The sequence below is a fragment of the Myxine glutinosa genome, chromosome 6, assembly GCF_964187855.1.
Source record: "Myxine glutinosa chromosome 6, kmMyxGlut1.1, whole genome shotgun sequence".
Classification (NCBI taxonomy): Eukaryota; Metazoa; Chordata; class Myxini; order Myxiniformes; family Myxinidae; genus Myxine; species Myxine glutinosa.
The window spans coordinates 80,488,458-80,507,138 of record NC_136266.1 but is presented as its reverse complement, the minus strand read 5'-3'; the positions used below and the strand labels follow the sequence as shown (position 1 = coordinate 80,507,138).

Genomic DNA, 18,681 nt, shown 5'->3' with positions numbered 1-18,681 from the left:
AGAAGAGAGATGTGCACAAGCAACCCCCCAGAGCCAGGAGTAGAACTCGTAGTGTGCGGTCGGGCCGGGTGGGGCGGTGTTGGGCTGCAGCCAAGGAAGACTACGAGACATAAGCCCGAGCTCCGCGTACATTTTGCACCAAAAGACGTGTTTCTTTCGTATTTCATCTCCCTCGTCTCGCCTCTGATATCTGTTGTGTGCAGGATCCCGATTTAGAATAGTTCATTACCGGTGCGTGCTTTTCACCGTCTTTGCTTTTCCCAATAAACCCTTGCATTGCTTTTTGTATATAATACCTGAATGCAGTTTACTGGCTGATTGATTTGATAGTTAAGGCTGCGGGGACTTGCGCTGCTTCCCTCCATTCCGCTCGCTTAGGTGTTTTAGATTTTGGAATCTGCCATCGAGCTTCCGCCTCGGAGTTGAAGCTTTCATGATGGGCATCCGCAATCGCCCGATATAAAATTTTGCGGTTGCGCGACAATACGTGTACATGTACACTTTTCAAATTGCATTCATGCATCGTCCATCATGAGTAAGCATACATACTTACGGATGAGATTGATTTCAATTGTGCGAGTTCTTGGCCTATAGGGTCTGCTAAATAATTATTGTTCTGGGTCCCAGACTCGTGTACCACTTTATTTATTTTTTGTCCCCCGTCGCACCGCGGAGCGAAAGGGGGACTATGGTTTGTCCGTGCGTGCGTAAGCGAAGGACCGCATTCAAATTTGGTGTGTGGGTGCAGCCCACGTCAAAATCCAAGATGGCCACCGCCATGTATGTCTGATGCCATGTATGTCTGAACCTTGTGAGCTGAATATCTTGAAAAATAAGCGAAGTACCAACTTCTAATTTGGTGTGGGTGTATCTCGGCATAAGGAAGAACACTATTGAAAATTGGGTCGCCACGTCAAAATCCAAGATGGCCGCCGCCATACATGTCTGAACCTTGAGATGAATATCTTGAAAAATAAGCGAAGTACCAACTTCTAATTTGGTGTGGGTGTATCTCGGCATAAGGAAGAACGCTATTGAAAATTGGGTCGCCACGTCAAAATCCAAGATGGCCGCCGCCATGCATGTCTGAACCTTGTGAGATGAATATCTTGAAAAATAAGCGAAGTACCAACTTCTAATCTGGTGTGTGGGTGTATCTCGGCATAAGGAAGAACCCTATTGAAAATTGGGTCGCCACGTCAAAATCCAAGATGGCCGCCTTGCGTCTTCCACTTTCTCAACTCACATCACTTCATCGCCGGGGTCATAGGCGTAACGCTTGTTTTAATAGGAAGTATCAAAAAAGGGAGGTGGCTGTCAAAGGAAGCAGGTGGGGACGAGAAACTAAATTTATTTTACTTGGCCCAATCTTTTATTGTACAGATGTGTAGTGAAGGTGTGCATGAGCTGTTGTAGAATCATTCACATGGTGGACTGTTAAAAATGTTTGTATGACTATGGTATGTATTACCTGCGTGATACATCCTGAATGATTTCATGAGTGATCCACTTTTGATTGCACAGCAGTCACATGGCTTGGTGTGACTTTATGCTGGTATTCATGAGTTTGTTTTTGAATATGGATTGTTGCCCCCCTCCCTTTGTGTAATTCAGGTACATCTTGTTGGCATTGACATTTTTAACAACAGGAAACATGAAGATATCTGCCCTTCTACTCACAACATGGATGTGCCAAACGTGAAGCGTAGCGACTACATGGTATGTTTGAAATTCTTGATCTGAACATCATTTAGTTTCGCTTGATGCTATGCCGGGAATACGATGAAACAATTTGTCTGACCTGCAGGTTATTTTGAAGCTGGCAAGCTTGTTTTGCACAGTGCACTGTTGCACCTCGCATTGGGCATACATGAGATTTGTTTTGTGCTTTTTGAATATTTTTTTTTCCATGGGATTGATATCAAATGTAATTTGCATCGAGGCTGTAGTGCACAAGGCCGTATCGCACATTGATCCGGCATTTTATAACGTTTTATTTGATTCCAGCTCTGCTACATCAACTCGTGTTATTAACTTGACTTCTTTTTTACCTCCGCCACCAAAGGTGGATGGAGGTTGTTTTCACTTGTCTGTCTGTCCGTTTGTTTGTGAACAAGATATCTCAAAAAATTGTGGATGGATTCGGAAGAAATTTGGCAGAGATGTGTGTGTGATGCGGACGAAATGATTAGATATTGGTGAAGATTCGGATCCAGCTAGTATAATTTTTAAAGTGATTCTTCACCATTGGGAGTTAATAGGGCCAAAAATGATACATAGCAGGATATCTCAAAGGTATGGATGGATTTGGATGAAACTTGGTGGAGGTTGTGTGTGTGAGAAGTAAGAATCTAATTTTGGTGAGGATCTGGTTAGTATAATTTTTAAGTGATTCTTTGCTTTTGGTAGGTAGGGCCAAAAATTGTGTGTGTGTGTGTGTGTGTGTGTGTGTGTGTGTGTGTGTGTGTGTGTGTGTGTGTGTGTGTGTGTGTGTGTGTGTGTTGTGTGTTGTGTGTGGTGTGTTGTGTGTGTGTTGTGTGTGTGTTGTGTGTGTGTTGTGTGTGTGTTGTGTGTGTGTTGTGTGTGTGTTGTGTGTGTGTTGTGTGTGTGTTGTGTGTGTGTTGTGTGTGTGTTGTGTGTGTGTTGTGTGTGTGTTGTGTGTGTGTTGTGTGTGTGTTGTGTGTGTGTTGTGTGTGTGTTGTGTGTGTGTTGTGTGTGTGTTGTGTGTGTGGTGTGTGGTGTGTGGTGTGTGGTGTGTGTGTGTTGTGTATATATCAGGATATCTCAAAAAGTTGTGGACGGATGATTTTGATTAAACGTGATTCTGTATTGTGATTTTTCTGGTGTACTCTGGAATACAAAACGTAATCTGTTCACCTGGAGGAGGTATGCCCTCTACTAAATGCTGTTGTAGTTTGTGTGTGCTTTTGGGTTTCTGCAAGGCATTTGGAATATGTATTGTATAGGTGTCCTTCGTGTTACGAAAGGGATGTGTTCCTGGAGAACGGAATGTCTATTATTTCAAAGGTATAAGTAGGGGATGCATTCCTGACCCCAAATAATCTTTTTTCACTATAACATAAGAAAAATAGTTACAAATAGCACCAATAAAACCTGGAAGTCTTGAAATTGCATAAAAGGCCAAAATAGTTACTCAACGCTAAATATGAAATCCTTCACCTTTTCAAAGTTTACCTACTCACCATGAATTGGGCATTAATGATGAGTTTCTTACCATTCTCATTACATTTTATTATGCCCATCATGCCCAGCGTTGTAGCCTGGGGAGAACATTTTGCTTGGGCAGCAGTTGAGTTTGAGGAAGGTCTCTTGCTCGGCATCTTGAGGGATGAGGGATGAGAGATTATGGAAATTTTTAAATAACAGAGCACTTGTGTGGCACATTGTGTTGAGCAAAGGTAGACTGACACTTGATGCTGTGCAAGATGCGTCATATGCATGGCTGTGACCTGGCTCAGTAAAGAAGTGGTGTGCCGTTTGAAAATTTTCTCCATAGTGCTGTACTGTACTGTATTCAAAATAAATTGTAGTGAAAATTGTAAATCGAAAAACGTGCCATAAAAAATTAGTTTTGTTTAAAAGATGCAAATCGAGGGATACCTGTATTCGGTATGTTTGGATCAGATTTGCATCGGTGATATGATCAATGTGGTTTGCGGTGATAGTGTCTTTGCACGGTTGCATAACTAAAGTGTGCTTGTTATTGAAAATACGAGTTGATCTGCTCGCTGCGCTCCCCTAACGTCAGCATTCGAGCCATGGGTTTGTTTTAACTCAGGATAATGACCTGACTGTCATTATCCTGACTGCCTGAAATTTGAGTTTCTGTGTTGTCATGATTTACACCAATCATGATACAAACATTTATTTGTAATTTATTTGTCATCTAAAGAGGTCCAAGTGGTCTAAAGCACTAAATAGTCAAGGGTCTAATGGGTTTAAAGGGTCGTACAGGTCTCTGTGGACTTTGAGGATCTTTGAGGTATTTTGGGTTTGTCTTTGGAGCCTTTTGGGATTCTTGAGGGTCTCGAGGGCCTTGGGGAACCTAAATGGTCTTCATCGGTCTAAAGGGTCAATGTATATTCTCATGGTACGTAATTAAAAGACAGGATGCGACCACTGTTCAAACCGAACGTAATTGATAGATTGTATAGTCACTTTGCTTCACCACCTCATGTCTTCATGGACTGTGGTTTTCAGTTATATATATATATATATAAAGACGTTTTGGTCACAAATGTAGATGTATGCATTAGGGTGCATCAAACGCCCCTATGTCAAGAAAACAATCTGTCCCCAATTTTATTTTGTTCCAGTCATAAAATAAAGTTCCTATGCAAAATTTGGTAAGGTTTTGATATCATCTTCTGGGTCCACCTCAGCAAATTAGATTTTGAGTCGGTAGTATCAGTCAGAAATTTGACACGCAGCTGTTTTGAGGCCCATAAATAAAAATGAAAGGATTGACCGATTGCTACATACAATAGCTCTTTGGAAAGGTATTATTGTGCTCTGTAGCAATATATAATCATCATAGGGATATAATTCACTTATACACAAATAGTCAAAATCATGATTTTATTGGTATAATCATATGTATTATAGATACCAGAATGATATAATTTTTATTACAGTAGAATCATATATACACAATCTTAGCATTTATCATCTTAATACGAGTACATCTGACTATGGATGAACATGAAAATAGAAACAAAACAAAAATACTGTAGTTTTCATGGATATTTCTGACAGTTTAGTCTTGAACTGCTCGCTTTCGAAGATTCGGTTCCTCCTTGCGGTTGTGCTCAACAACTTGTAGCACATTTTAGTAGTGGTCTTCACTTCTGGCTGCTGAAAGGAAGTCAGAGCTAAGCTTAACTCCCCTTTCTGCAGAGTCATTCACCACATTCAAGGCTTCAACATTAGTCCATGATGTCTGGTAGGCTGCAGAGTTAGTCCATTCTTGAACATCGGTAACTAGAAATGCCCAGTCAAGCTTCAGATGATGAAATAGGTACCATGAATCTGGTCCAACAAAATCAGCCAGAGTGGTCTTCTCAGTCAAGTCATCAGGAAATCTGGGCTTTCCAAACCCAGTACCAAACCGTCCTTGTGGGTTGGTTACTGGAAAATCTGGCTGAACCTCCAGAAGTCTGTCTGCCAGAGCACGGCGATGGTCATGAGGAACAACTGAGCTGAAGAGGGCAAGTGGAACCATCTCTTCTGTGAGGTACCAGAGATGTCGTTTGAAGGCTTTCAGGGCACTTCTTGAGATTCCAGCATTGACAGCTTCATACTGTTTCAGTTTGGAGATGAGCTGCAGGTCATTCCATGGGGCATCGGTGACAGAGGTACATGTCATCCACCAGGAGCTGTATACTAGAGTGACAAACGTGACAAATTCTCTGATCTTTGGCACTTGTTTTTCTGTGGTAATTGTACCTGCTGGAAGATCAGCGATTTGTTTTTCGAAGAGACATAATTTGATTGAGTAGAGGAGCTTCGCCATCCATCTGGCTTTATGCAGTGCACCAGGACGCTTGAAGGTTATTTGATGTTCAGCTACTTCACCATCAAGGAATACAGTACACAGATCAACAAATTCCAAATAATCATCACGTCTTAGAGATTGCTCGGTGTGACAGAGTCTGAGAACATTATTTTGCCAGTCACTTGTCAAACTTGTTGCTGCTTCATTTAGTTGAGATGGATCAAATCGTGAAAGTGGTTCATTGAATGTGTGTGGAAACATTTCAAAGTTCTTGCGAAACCTTGAGAAGAGGAAGATATCTGGTGACTTCGATGCTTCAACTTTAAGATCAGTAAAAATGTGCGTAAGAATGACTTCACCAATGTGGTGTCTGCAGCCTGACCACAGAAGAGCTTTGTTAAGCCGTTGTTGAATTGTTACACAAGCTGCACTGATGTGGCCGGTGTTAGATGCAGTTGTGTCAAATGTCAAGTTGACAACATTCTCTTGGCAGTTCCATGATTCAAGTAGGTTATTAGTCAGCTGAGCAATTATATCTCCAGATTTACGGTCTGTTCCAGGCTTGTAGGATGGAACACCCAGCAGCTTCATATCAGTTTGAGAACCCAAAAGCACAGCCAGGCGTTCTTCAAAAGTGTTTTGGTTAGTTAAGCATGGAAGCAGCTTTGAGTCCCAGTGCAACGTAGCAAGCTTCGGAGGTATCCATTTGAACTTACAGGTAGTAGCAATATGCTGTCCAATTTTGCGTCTTGATTTATCTGCTGTAGCATATGATGTTGACACCTTCGCTACATCCCCTCCTGTTTCTTCAATAAGAGCTTCTGTGAAAGCAGCCTGTTGGGTTGGTGTCATCTTCATCCTTGTTGCCAGTGAAACAAGACTGGGCCTCTTCAGGATGTCATGTGGAATGAAAACTGATGTGCCAGGTCTAACTAAACGATAATGACTTCTTGAGGTTGTTGGTGTGCTTTTTGAAGGTCCAAGAGTTACTTCTTCATCACTGTCACTAATATTATACACAGTGGTTGTAGTATTTATGTTGAACTCCAGCTCCATACTTGCTCGCCTCTCTGATTCTTTTTCCTCGCGGTTCACTTTGCGCTGCATCTTATCTGCCAACAGTTTATCTTGGCAGCCAAATGTTGCACAGCGATCTGTCTTCATAGATTCCAGGAATGCTAAGTCTTCAGGATTCTTGATGTGAAAACTAGCATCATTGGGCCACAAGGGAAATGTCTCCATAAATTTCATCTCCATTTGATTCACCTTTGTGATGCTTGCTTGAGTTGTTCTTCGGTTGATAGGGATTGATCTAAGCTTGGAATTATCATCTGCAAGTTTGATAATTTTCTCAATAGCCTTGCGTTCAGAGATGATAGGAATATTAGCCTTGCCATAAAATGGTGTCACTTTCTGCAGTACAAGCTTTGCTGATTCCCACCGAGAGCGTCGTTCAAGTTTGCCATCTTCCGTGTGCCACATGAAACAACGTAGTACTTGTAAACAAGTTGGAAGTCTGGTGCCATTGATCTGGGAATCTTGTTCAGTTATGGCACTTCCAAGACCAAACACCTTGGTGGACTCTCTTGTTGCAACAGATGCTTTCTTTACTGTGCCATCCATTGTTTTATCTGAAAGAAAAAGGTAGTATTAGTAACAATAATGTCATTTCATAATTACGTACAACAAATAAATCAATTATCCAATTTTATTAGAGTATAGCCTAATAATTGTTTTAATCATCTTGTCTAGTTAAAAGATCTCTGTAAAGACAAGATGACTACAACATTCAGGATATTCTTTAATTTATATAATATATTTTAAAAATACTCTTCATTTAGCTTTATATCCATATTTTGAAAAAAATCATTATTTTGACTATTTGTATATAAATGAATTGTATCCCTATCCCTATGATGATGATATATTGCTACAGAGCACAATAATACCTTTACAAAGAGTTATTATATGTAGCAATCAAATCAGTCAATCCTTTCATTTTTATTTATGGGCCTCAAAACAGCTGCGTGTCAAATTTCCAACTCTGATACCACCGACTCAAAATATGAAATGGTGAGGTGGACCCAGAAGATGATGTCCAAACCTTACCAAATTTTGCACAGCAACTTTATTTTATGATTGCAACAAAATAAAATTTGGGACAGATCAATCCAACATCTTTTTAAAAATAGTTGGGCGTTTGATGCACCCTAGTATGCATGCATACCCACATGTTTGCTTCATTATGACAAGATTATATATCTGATAAAACTACTTTCACTCTTCCTGAGAACCAGTGTTGTTTATTGAAAAGTAAGTGGCAGCTCATGGTTTACATACACGTGCTGTGTGGGTACTGGGGCACGATGTGGGTGCAATGAAGAAAAGTTTAAAAAATAAGTATATCGTTTTTTTTGTTTTTAAATAAATTTTTAACCACTCTATTCTATTGAAATCCTGTCACTTGAAAAAAGAAAATAGTCTGAAGTTTCCACCTTTGTTTTGAATTTTACATAAAATGTAGCAAACAGTACAACCTGGCTTTGTGCTTAACTTGTTTAAATCTCATGCAATTTTCCTCATTTTTTTGTCGTTGTGGTAAGATGAAGTGAGCCATATAAATGGTTTAGACAAAAAAAAATTCTAAAAGTCAGGAGGTTACAAGAATGCATTGTATGGTACATATGCACCAATTACCTCTCTGCCACCAAAGATGTATGGAAGTTATGTTTTCACCTCTTTGCTGGCTGGATGTCTCAGTTGTGGATGGATTCGGACGAAATTTGGTAGACAGGTTATGTGTGTGCCAAGGACAAAATGTTTAGATTTTGGTAAAGATCCAAATCTGATCATTTTGTTGCTGGAGGCATTGTGTTGCTGGAGGCGTCGTTTTCACATGGTCCGTCTATCCGTTATAGGTTTTCGTTGCTGTGATAACTTTAATGGATGAAGGGATCCAAGTTGAACTTGGAACAAGTATGTATAATCAGATAAATGGATTTCATTGTGGGGTTAAGAGGGCAAAGGTCAAAGGTCCTCTGGTTAAAAAAAAAAAAATTTGTTATTGTGCTAACGTGTGAACCAGTGATGGGATTTTAACCAAACTTAGTACAAGTATACATTATGAAAACATGAACTGAATATATTTCGCACCAAAGGTCAGATGTGTTGGGTGAAAAAGTGATACTTGAGAACAGCTGAAGCGATTAAAATCAAACTTGGTAAAAGTATGTATAATGATGTAATAATGTGGGCGGAGGCATATAGGTTGACGTTGCGACGTGACGTGGAGTGCCGTTCGAGTTGGTGATTTTTCACCTTCGAGTGATCGGGCTGATTTTTGATTTGATTGATCGTTTTAAGGCCATTTTCCCCGCTAGAGCGGGGGTTAGCCTTGCGGGCCCCATGACAATCGTGGTTCCCTGTTTGAGGCAATGTTTTTATGGCCGGATGCCCTTCCTGACGCCAACCCTTGGTCGCCTCTTCGATGCGCAGGGATACGGTGTACCTATTCTAAATCGGGGTACACACCGTGATCATTCATCCCAGCAAGCTGGTAGTCAATTTGCCGACCTCGGAAGGATGACAGGCTGAGTCACCCCCCCCGTGGCGTTAATTCAGTGATCGACCGGGATTCGAACCGAGGATCCTAGGATCCCAAGCCAGCACCCTAACCGCTAAGCCAACACCAGGCTGGAAAGAGGTATTCATGGATACATTAATATTAGCTGGACTGGTAGGTAAGTAGCTTCAGTCTCGGTCGACTATTGTGACTCGGCTTGGCATTTCACATGAGCAAGTGCAGGCTATAGTGTCCACTTCCGATGTCAAGGCTGCTGTGAGGGTCTCAAGTTGGCAGTAAGCACAGTGGCACCTCAAAATACATGATCATTGGCAGAAATGTATGGAACGCTGTGTTGATTATGTTGAGAAATAAAGATCGATGTTGGTATCTTTCATTTAAATATCTTTACCTGTTTTGGAGAAGAGGCATTACATTTCAACACGTCTTCATAAACTTTGCTCAAAAGATATTGGTTTGTTTAGAATCGATAGGGGATTTATAAAGATGAGGGCTGTTGGGAGGAAACTGCAGAGACGTTGGGAAGCCTGACGCACCTAAATTCCGATGCTCCAAGGAAGATTGCAAAATGAAGCATGAGCAACTCAACCAAACAAAAATTAAATTGAGGGGCACTGAAGAGAGCCTATTATATTGTGGATCAAAGAACCTTAGTGGAGCTTCCACACACACGCAAACAGTCACTGCGCTTGGAGGAAGTGCCGTTATTTCCAGCGACGCCACCTCAATGATGCCGCCTTCTCATCACTCGGCGAGGCATTTCCTAAGGAGGAATGTCCTCTTTCCCATGGATGCCAACCTCTGGGCATTGTCCGTGCTCTTAGCTTTATAAGTGTTGAATGTCGAGGATGCACCACGTACCATTTTAAGTCTTTCGTATGACTCTGTCAGGGTTTGAGGAGGTGCGGACGCTCCAAATCGAGCCATGGCACCACCGACTCTGGTAAATGGTAACTAATTCTTGATTGGCAGTCAGTGACCTGTCCATTCTTTGCACATATGTGAAATGTGTAAGGGCATATTCCTGGAAATAAATTTCACTATTCACCAACAATGGTACTTGTCTTAGAATTGTGCATAGGTTAAAAAAAAACAAAAAAACCTTTCGAGGCCATTTTTCCCCGCAAGCGGGGGTTGGCCTTTTTCGGGCACCGTGGTTGTTGTTGTTGTTGTTTTTCGGTCCCCTTTTTGAAGCAATGTTTTACGGCCGGATGCCCTTCCTGCCGCCAACCCTGTTTTGTCGCCTTTTACGACAAACAGGGAATTACCAGTGAACTGGTACTCAATTAGCTGACCTCGGAAGGATGACAGGCTGTGTCAACCCCCCTGGCGTTAATTCAGTGATCGACCGGGATTCGAACCCAGGATCCTAGGATCCTAAGCTGGCACCCTAGCCGCTAAGCCAACGCCAGGCTTGCCAACGCCAGAATTGTGCATAGGTAGAAAAATATATTTGAGTTTGCTCTGTCTGGGTTGTGCTGTTGGCCAGACATGTCAGATCTCCAATGCAACATGCCGCTTGTTCTTTATTTATTTTTTTTTTTTTTTTTTTGGCCTGACCGATGGGTTAAGCAATATTGTTTGGGTCAAAGTGGTGAGCTTATCACATCCTGCTCATTATCTGGGTTTGTTTGAAACCCCTCGTTATCTGGAAATGTCAAGTTGAGCAGGGTGTTGGCAAGATGGATATATGAGCACTTGCCTGTCTAAGCTGAACCAACCGTTAAATTGAAACTTCCAATGCTCATGCAAATATGTTTTTGGGAACATTCTATGTGAGGGGGAGGGATGAAGTAATCGATGACCTTCAATTTGTGCCAAGTGAAATAATTTGGTTTCGAGTGATTATTTTCAACATCTAAAGTAATGGTGTCATAAAAGACCCATTGGCAGAAATGGCACAAATTGTCACTTTTGAGGGGTCACTGAGTTTCATGCAATAAATTTATAGCTTGCATCTGCTGAAAAATTGTGTTGAAACACCATCGAGAGGAGTGGTCTTGTCGATAGAGAGGATGCTGATGGGGAGTCTCTTGATCTGCTTACACGGAAACTGCTGTCTCATTTTATAGCCATTGACATGTTTATCTGTTTGTTGCAATCAAACAACAACAACAGGCATTTAAAGGCCATTTTCCCTGCAAGAGCGGGGGTTAGCCTTGCGGTCCCCATGACGATCTTCTCCATTTTGTTGCAATCAAAGTTGTTCGGTAAACGAGTGAAATTTTTCCTGGCCAACCAAAAATTTTAAATGGTTGTCCTGTGGGGCAACCCCCAAAAGAGAATGTGTTGAGCACTGGTGTAACGTGACAAGTTATTGGTGCTTATTTTTAATGGCAAATAAAGCGTGGGCGCCAAGTCTGAAAACACTCGCTACCCACGCCAATGCTGAAGGAAGCCTCGTGAAAAGATGACGAATAGCTACTCGTACCTGTGAAAGCATCTCGTGCTTTCATGTTGGAATTGTAGCCAAATCGGTCACTGGGATCCTTTGACTTGAAAGGAATGGAGGCATTTTCTTTGAAGGGAATGGCAAACCTGAGCAGGTTTATGCACTTTTGCTCAAATTGAGTTCAGTTCAAGCCTGAAATGTCGGCTTCAGCTTGCTTCCCACAATAGTTAGCATGCCTCCATCATTGTTTTGATGCCATCCATTGTATGCCAGGTATATGATGATCCTGCCAAAGGTGTGCTTTGATTTTTCGAGTTTGAAAGCATCCTGCTTTATTGCCCTTCTGGTTGTGCTGTGATCGACTGCCGTTCTTCAGACTCACAACCAAATATCTCGTGTTTCGGAAGATTTCTGCAATTGTTTGAACTGTTTCGTGCAATAAATTGTGCCAATATTTATAGGGTTTCAAAAAGAGGACTATGCACCACAAGAACATTTTGAGCCCCTTTGTCGCATGTTGTACAAGTGGATCAACATTCCTGCTTCGTGGTAGCATTAACGAAACCCTTTGATAAAAATTTTTCCCACCTTTAGTCTTACCTGTTGAGTAAAATAAATCGTAAGCAGCATGCATTCATACGCTGGGCTGGTGAGTGGGAGGTGTGTGTCTGTGTCTCCCCCCCCCCCCCCCCGTGTATGAACAGGTGCCCTCTTTTATGAAACGTAATTGCATTTTTCTGTCTGGCAGTTTCTTGGCGTCAATGATGGTTTCATGTCTCTCATGGATGAGGGTGGTGAAGTCCGTCAAGATATTCGCCTTCCAGAGGGTGACCTAGGAAAAGAAATCATTGCAAAGCATGACCGTGAAGAAGAATTTGTTGTGAGTTTAACTGTTTCATTGCTGTTGCGTTTGACGTTGATTGAACCATCTTTTTCAAGAAGGGAGACCGGTTGTAATTTGTAATCCTGGTTTGGTACCTCCTTTAACCGTGGCTGTGGTTTTATTGCATTTCTTCTGTGGGTGTCTGGTAAATGCAAGATTTATCGATTCGACATGCCCAACTTGTATGAATTGTTGAACTGGTACAAATTTGCCTTCAACTATTGTAATTTAACTTTTAATGTCTACCTGCATGCTTTATTCTAAAAAAAAAATTGAGCGTGTGTCAAACTTAAACTTTCTTTGGCATGTGACTTGCTTATTGCATTAATTTATTTTGATCCTTTGCAAATGGCTGTTCCATAGATCACTGTTCTAGGTGCTCTGCAGGAGGAGAGTGCTGTGGGGATCAAAGCAATTTCTAAATGACAATGCAGGTGAATATTATTATATTATTTTTTTGTATTGCCTTTGCCACCTAAGGTGGACAGAGGTTGTTTTCACCCCTGTCTGTGTTTAGGATATGTCAAAAATTTGTGGATGGATTCGGATGAAATTTGGTGCTTGGGTGTGTGACGAGGACCAATTGATTAGTAGATATTAGGAATTGATTAGTGGTTTATTAATTTTTATTTTTGTGGTTCTTCACCATTGAGTGATAGGGTGGAAAACGATATATCGTTTATGTAATTTTGAATCTATTGGGATCATTGCTAATCTTGTGCTATACGAGAGTGCAGATAGATCGCTGCTCTGACTGCTTTCTGACGATTTGTGAACGGATACATTCTACAGTATGATCTTCAGTGATTTGATGACCAAGTGAATTACACTGGCGATAATTATTTCGACTTTTTTCTTTTTCTTTTTCTTTTTTTTGTATACAGGATCGAGGCTTGCGAAAGAGCTAACATATTTATCACACAAAAAAAAAAAATCAAACACACACACAAAACATATAATAAGGGTAGTGGTAGACAAGATGGGGAGAGCAGGGTCGTCGGGAGATCGGGGGGAGGAGGCGTGGGAATGGGGGGGGGGGGGGTGGGAGAAGTATAAAAAACAAGGACACCAAGGACTTCAAGGAAAGAAGTTGGTATTTCAAAAAAATGGATCTGGGTTGAAATTAGCGGAGGTAGAAAAGATCAAGGTTTTGGATGGGGGAAGATAAGAGATGGTGGTGAACAGCTGTTTTAAAGACCTGGAGGGAGGAGTGGGATGTGTCACTGTTAAGTTTAAAAATGCCATATATTTTAAACATTTCATTTTGATCGAGAGCAGCCACATGCAGGTGTAACAGCCCAAGTTCAGTTCTGCAATCTACCCATATATGTAAAATGTAGTGGGGTTAGCGGTCCCAGGCTTTGACAGTGAATGAGTCGTATTCATGCACTGGAATATCTTCTTGGGCCCAATATTTTCTCCTGGATCGGGTATTACGTGGCAGATGTATGCGCTCTACCGAGTGCCCTTAGTTTTATATTGTTTGAATATTGTGCTGTTTTGTCCAAGGTTGTGTCGTATTAATCGATTGTCTCCTTTCCGCAGCTTTCTTGAGGCACGAGTGCTGAATCGAACTGTTGGAACTGCCTAGAAACCACAAATGACCAGCAAGGAGCATAACATGCCACTGACCCCCAGGGGTTTTATTACCCTTAGTTGGGATTGCCCTGCCTTGGCCTTAACTGCAATAGCAACAGTAAATAGCCTGCTTCCCAGAATCCATTTGCATCTCAGTATTTTAAGTTTTTATTTGCTCATCTTATTCCACTTCATGATTTTTTTTTTCAGTCCAACCTGGTGGTAAAATGAAGTGACCAAGCCAACTTTGTTTTGGGTTCTTGGACCTTTGTTTCTTTTTCTTTATTTTTTTTGGAAATGCTAAAGTGGACTCCCAAGTTAAGGCTGTTGCGTGCTTGTGCATAATGAATCAGCAACTCTCTTATGGTTAAATGGCATGGAAATTATAGATCTCACATTTTTGCTTCTTACAGTATGCTGGGCAAAGTTGCTAAACAATAAATGTTATTACAGTGGAACTTCTGGATTTCTGAGCTTCATATGATGGCCGTCTTCGCTATTGGGCTTGTGGAGGAGTGCTTGTTTTGTGTATGCACAAAGGTTTGCAATTGTACAGTATTAGACTTGGCTTGTTACTAAAATTTGTACTTGGTGAGTAGGTTGGTATTGAGCTGTTTGTCCTTTTTTTTTTTTTTTTTTTTTTTTTTTTTTTTGGTGGTGAGGGAAATTGTGGGGGCTCATTGACTTTGGTTTGAGTAAATATCAGGTTTGGAAGGTTTCCCTGGCAGTCTCTGGTTGTTTTGCATTCAAAGGAATTTTGCTTGTTAAACTTGCATCCCAAACTTAAATGGTCATGTTGGGCACCCAATAAGTTTGTGCCTCCTGAAATGATTTAGGCCTCCCAAATAGCTAATATTTTGCACACATGCATGCACACATACATACTTGCATACATAAATTTTTGGAACAGGGTGGGAATTTTTTTATGGACCAATTTGCAAACTTGGCCAGGGTAATGCACATTTTGAAAGTTTAGTTGCTTGGTTTATTTTTTTGTGTTTTTGATGCATGCTTATTGAATGAGTCACTGGCTGTGGGTCTATTTTAGCTGACTGACATTTGGTTGTTTTGTTCTAATTTCTAGGTTTGATGCACTTGATGGCAAGTTCCTTTGGCTGTCATGTCTTGCAGACCATTTTAAAGTTATTTCAAATGAGTTTTGACTTCCAAATATTTGCTCGTAATAATCGTTCACAACTTTCATTGTCAAAGCCTCCTATTTGTGCTCAAGCGGGTGAATAAACGAAAATACGATTTCATTTAGTCACATTATTTTAACTTTTTTAAATTTTTTTTTCTTTTTTACAGAATATTAGTGTATGTGCCATACTGCTGTCACTTGAGGGAGGGAAGGGGTTAAAAAAAAATTTTATTCGTCGCCGGAGCCATTGCTTTCAGGTTGTCCGTCCATGTTTTTCTTACCGTGGTAATTTGAGAACGGCTGAAGGGATCTTGGTCAAACTTTGTGCTGGTATGTATAATGAGGTAAATGGAACGGCACTCGCTAGAGTGCATACCTCTGCCAGGCTGAACAGTTTGTTTTATATCCCACTGATTGATAGGCTGGATCTGGATTCGGAACTGAACCAAAATCGAATCGGCTCGTCACCAAACCAACTGGTCCACAGTTTAGTCAAGTCCTCCATAACCTTTTAAAATGTGTTTTATATATCGCTTCACTCAATGGTGAAGAATCACTTTTAAATTAAATTATCGCATCTGAATCGATATTCAGATCTTCTCCAAAATTTAATCGAATCGTCCTTGTCACACACCCAACAAGTCCAAATCCGTCCATAACTTTGAGATATCATGCTCTATATCGTTTTGGCCCTATTTTCCATTGGTGAAGAATCGCTTTAAAAAAAAAAAAAAAAAAATCTACCAGCAGGATCCAGATCTTCACCAAAATCTAATCATTTCGTCCTTGTCACATACACTACATCTGCCTGGTACATGCATGTGTGCCAAATTTCGTCAATCTGTCCACGACTTATTGAGATAACTTGTTCACAAACGGGTGAAAACAACCACCATTCACGTTCGGTGGTGGAGGTAAAGATTAACTGATTAGATTTTGGGGTTGGAGGTCATGTTAGGTAAACATCCTGTTTCCGCAATAACTTGTGAACCAGTGATGGGATTCTGACCAAGTTTGGTACAAGTATGTTTTGTGATGCAAAGATGAACAAATTTGATTTTGTGGTCAAGGGTCGGTCTGTACAAGGTCTAACTTGAGAACAGCTAAAGGGATCTAATTCAAACTTGGTACATTATATGTGCAATGATGTAAAGATTAACTGATTAGATTTTGGGGTCATGGGATCAAAGGTCACGCCAGGTAAAAATGTCCAGCTGAAGGGATTTAAATTAATACTTTGTTCAGGTATGTGCAGTGCATTCAGAAAGTATTCAGACCCCTTCACTTTTTTCACATTTTATATTGCAGCCTTATGCTGAACTCGTTCAAATTCATTTTTTCCCTCATCAATCTACACTCAATACCCCATAATGACAGAGAACACAGGATTTTAGAAAGTTTTGCAAATTTATTAAAAAGAAAAAAACTTAAATATCACTGACGTAAGTATTCAGACCCTTTGCTATGACACTTGAAATTTAGCTCAGGTGCCTCCCATTTCTCTTGATCATCTTTGAGATGTTTCTTCACCTTTATTGGAGTCCACCTGTGGTAAATGCAATTGATTGGACATGATTTGGAAAGGCACACACCTGTCTATATAAGGTCTCAGCTGACGATGCATATCAGAGCAAAAACCAATCCATGAGGTTGAAGGAACTGCCTGCAGAGCTCAGACAGGATTGTGTCGAGGGACAGATCTGCGGAAGCCTACAAAAAAATTTCTGCTGCATTGAAGGTTCCCAAGAGCACAGTGGCCTCCATAATTCTTAAATGGAAGAAGTTTGGAACAACCAGGACTTCCTGGAGCTGGCCGCCCGGCCAAACAGCAATCGGGGGAGAAGGGTCTTGGTAAGAGGTGACCAAGACCCCGATGGTCACTGAGCGCCAGAGATCCTCTGTGGAGATGGGAGAAACTTCCAGAAGGACAACCATCACTGCAACACCACCGATCTGGTCTTTATGGCAGTGTGGCCAGACGGAAGCCTCTCCTCAGTGAAAGACACATGAAAGCCCGCTTGGAGTTTGCAAAAAAGCACCTAAAGGACTCAGACTGAGAAACAAGATTCTGTGGTCTGATGAAAAAAAGATTGAACTGTTTGGCCTCAATTCTAAGCGTCATGTCTGGAGGAAACCAGGCACTGCTCATCACCTGCCCAATACCATCCCAACGGTGAAGCATTGTGGTGGCAGCATCATGCTGCGGGGGTGTTTTTCCGCAACAGGGATTGGGGGACTGATCAGGGTTGAGGGAACAATGAACGGAGCAAAGTACACAGATATCCTTAATGAAAACCTGAAACAGAGCGCTCAGGACCTCAGACTGGGCCGAAGGTTCACCTTCCAAAAGGACAATGACCCGAAGCACACAGCCAAGACAATGCAGGAGTGACTTAGGGACAACTCTGTGAAGGTCCTTGAGTGGCCCAGCCAGCGCCCTGACTTGATCCCAATCAAACATCTCTGGAGAGACCTGAAAATGGCTGTCCACCGACGGTCCCCATCTAACCTGACAGAGCTTGAGAGGATCTGCAGAGAAGAATGGCAGAAAATCCTCAAATCCAGGTGTGCAAAGCTTGTTGCGTCATACCCAAGAAGACTCGAGGCTGTAATCGCTGCCAAAGGTGCTTCAACTAAGTACTGAGTTAAGGGTCTGAATACTTATGTCAATGTGATATTTCAGTTTTTTCTTTTTAATAAATTTGCAAAACTTTCTAAAATCCGGTTTTCTCTTTGTCATTATGGGGTGTTGAGTGCAGATTGATGAGGGAAAAAATGAATTTAAACGATTTCAGCATAAGGCTGCAACATAACAAAATGTGAAAAACGTGAAGGGGTCTGAATACTTTCTGAATGCACTATAATGAAGTAAACATGAACCGATGAAATTTTGGGGTCAAGAGGTCATGTCAGCTAAAAATGTGATAACTTTAGAACAGCTGAATGGATTTAAATCACACTTGGTACATGTATGTATATTGATATAATGGGGGCGGAGGCATATTGGTCGACGTCGTGACGTCGAAGTGTCTTTCCAGCTTGTTTTTATTTTTTTCGAAGCCAAATTCTTAACTTCGGCGTGGAAGGCCTTGAAGCCATTGTAGATTATCGTTAACGTAAAGCATGGAGTTTGTAGCTCTGGTGTGTTGAAGCTCACCATTTGGTTTATTTGCATTGTTTTCAATAAGGACAGGGAGATAAAACTGAATAAAATATAATGTCAGGTTCATCGTCCTTGAGGTCTGGTGTGATCTTTGAAAACGTAATGTTCTGATTTGATGTTGCGTAAATCATCAATAAATTTGTTTAAATTTATGCAACTTAATGTTGAATAAATAAAAGTTGCATAAATCCTGAACTGACGAGTACATTGTTGATGGGGTGAAATGTGGCGTTTTTAGGGTTTTTCTTTTGGTTTTTTTTGCACAATCATCATGTGCCATAACAGCATTATCTGAGTTGTGCTTTGGTGCCGTCTCAATTTTCTGCTCATCTGACTCTTCTATGGAAATTTAATATCGGCGTATAAACATGCTGTGATGCTGCAACTTGTGTACAAGAAGCATGTCAGTGTGGATTTGGACAGCAA

At 41.1% G+C, this 18,681-nt stretch overlaps 1 protein-coding gene across 1 annotated transcript in view; it reads left to right on the top strand.

The window, feature by feature from the left end:
- EIF5A (eukaryotic translation initiation factor 5A) overlaps positions 1-15,210 on the top strand; it is a 38,412-nt gene extending 23,202 nt beyond the window's left edge. Inside the window, exons 2-5 of the mRNA XM_068120428.2 lie at positions 1,619-1,719; positions 12,239-12,370; positions 12,737-12,807; positions 13,919-15,210. Coding sequence (XP_067976529.1) covers positions 1,619-1,719; positions 12,239-12,370; positions 12,737-12,799 — 296 coding nt within the window. The 3' untranslated portion in view covers positions 12,800-12,807; positions 13,919-15,210. The remainder of the gene's footprint in view (positions 1-1,618; positions 1,720-12,238; positions 12,371-12,736; positions 12,808-13,918) is intronic.
- The last annotated feature ends 3,471 nt before the right edge of the window (positions 15,211-18,681 follow it).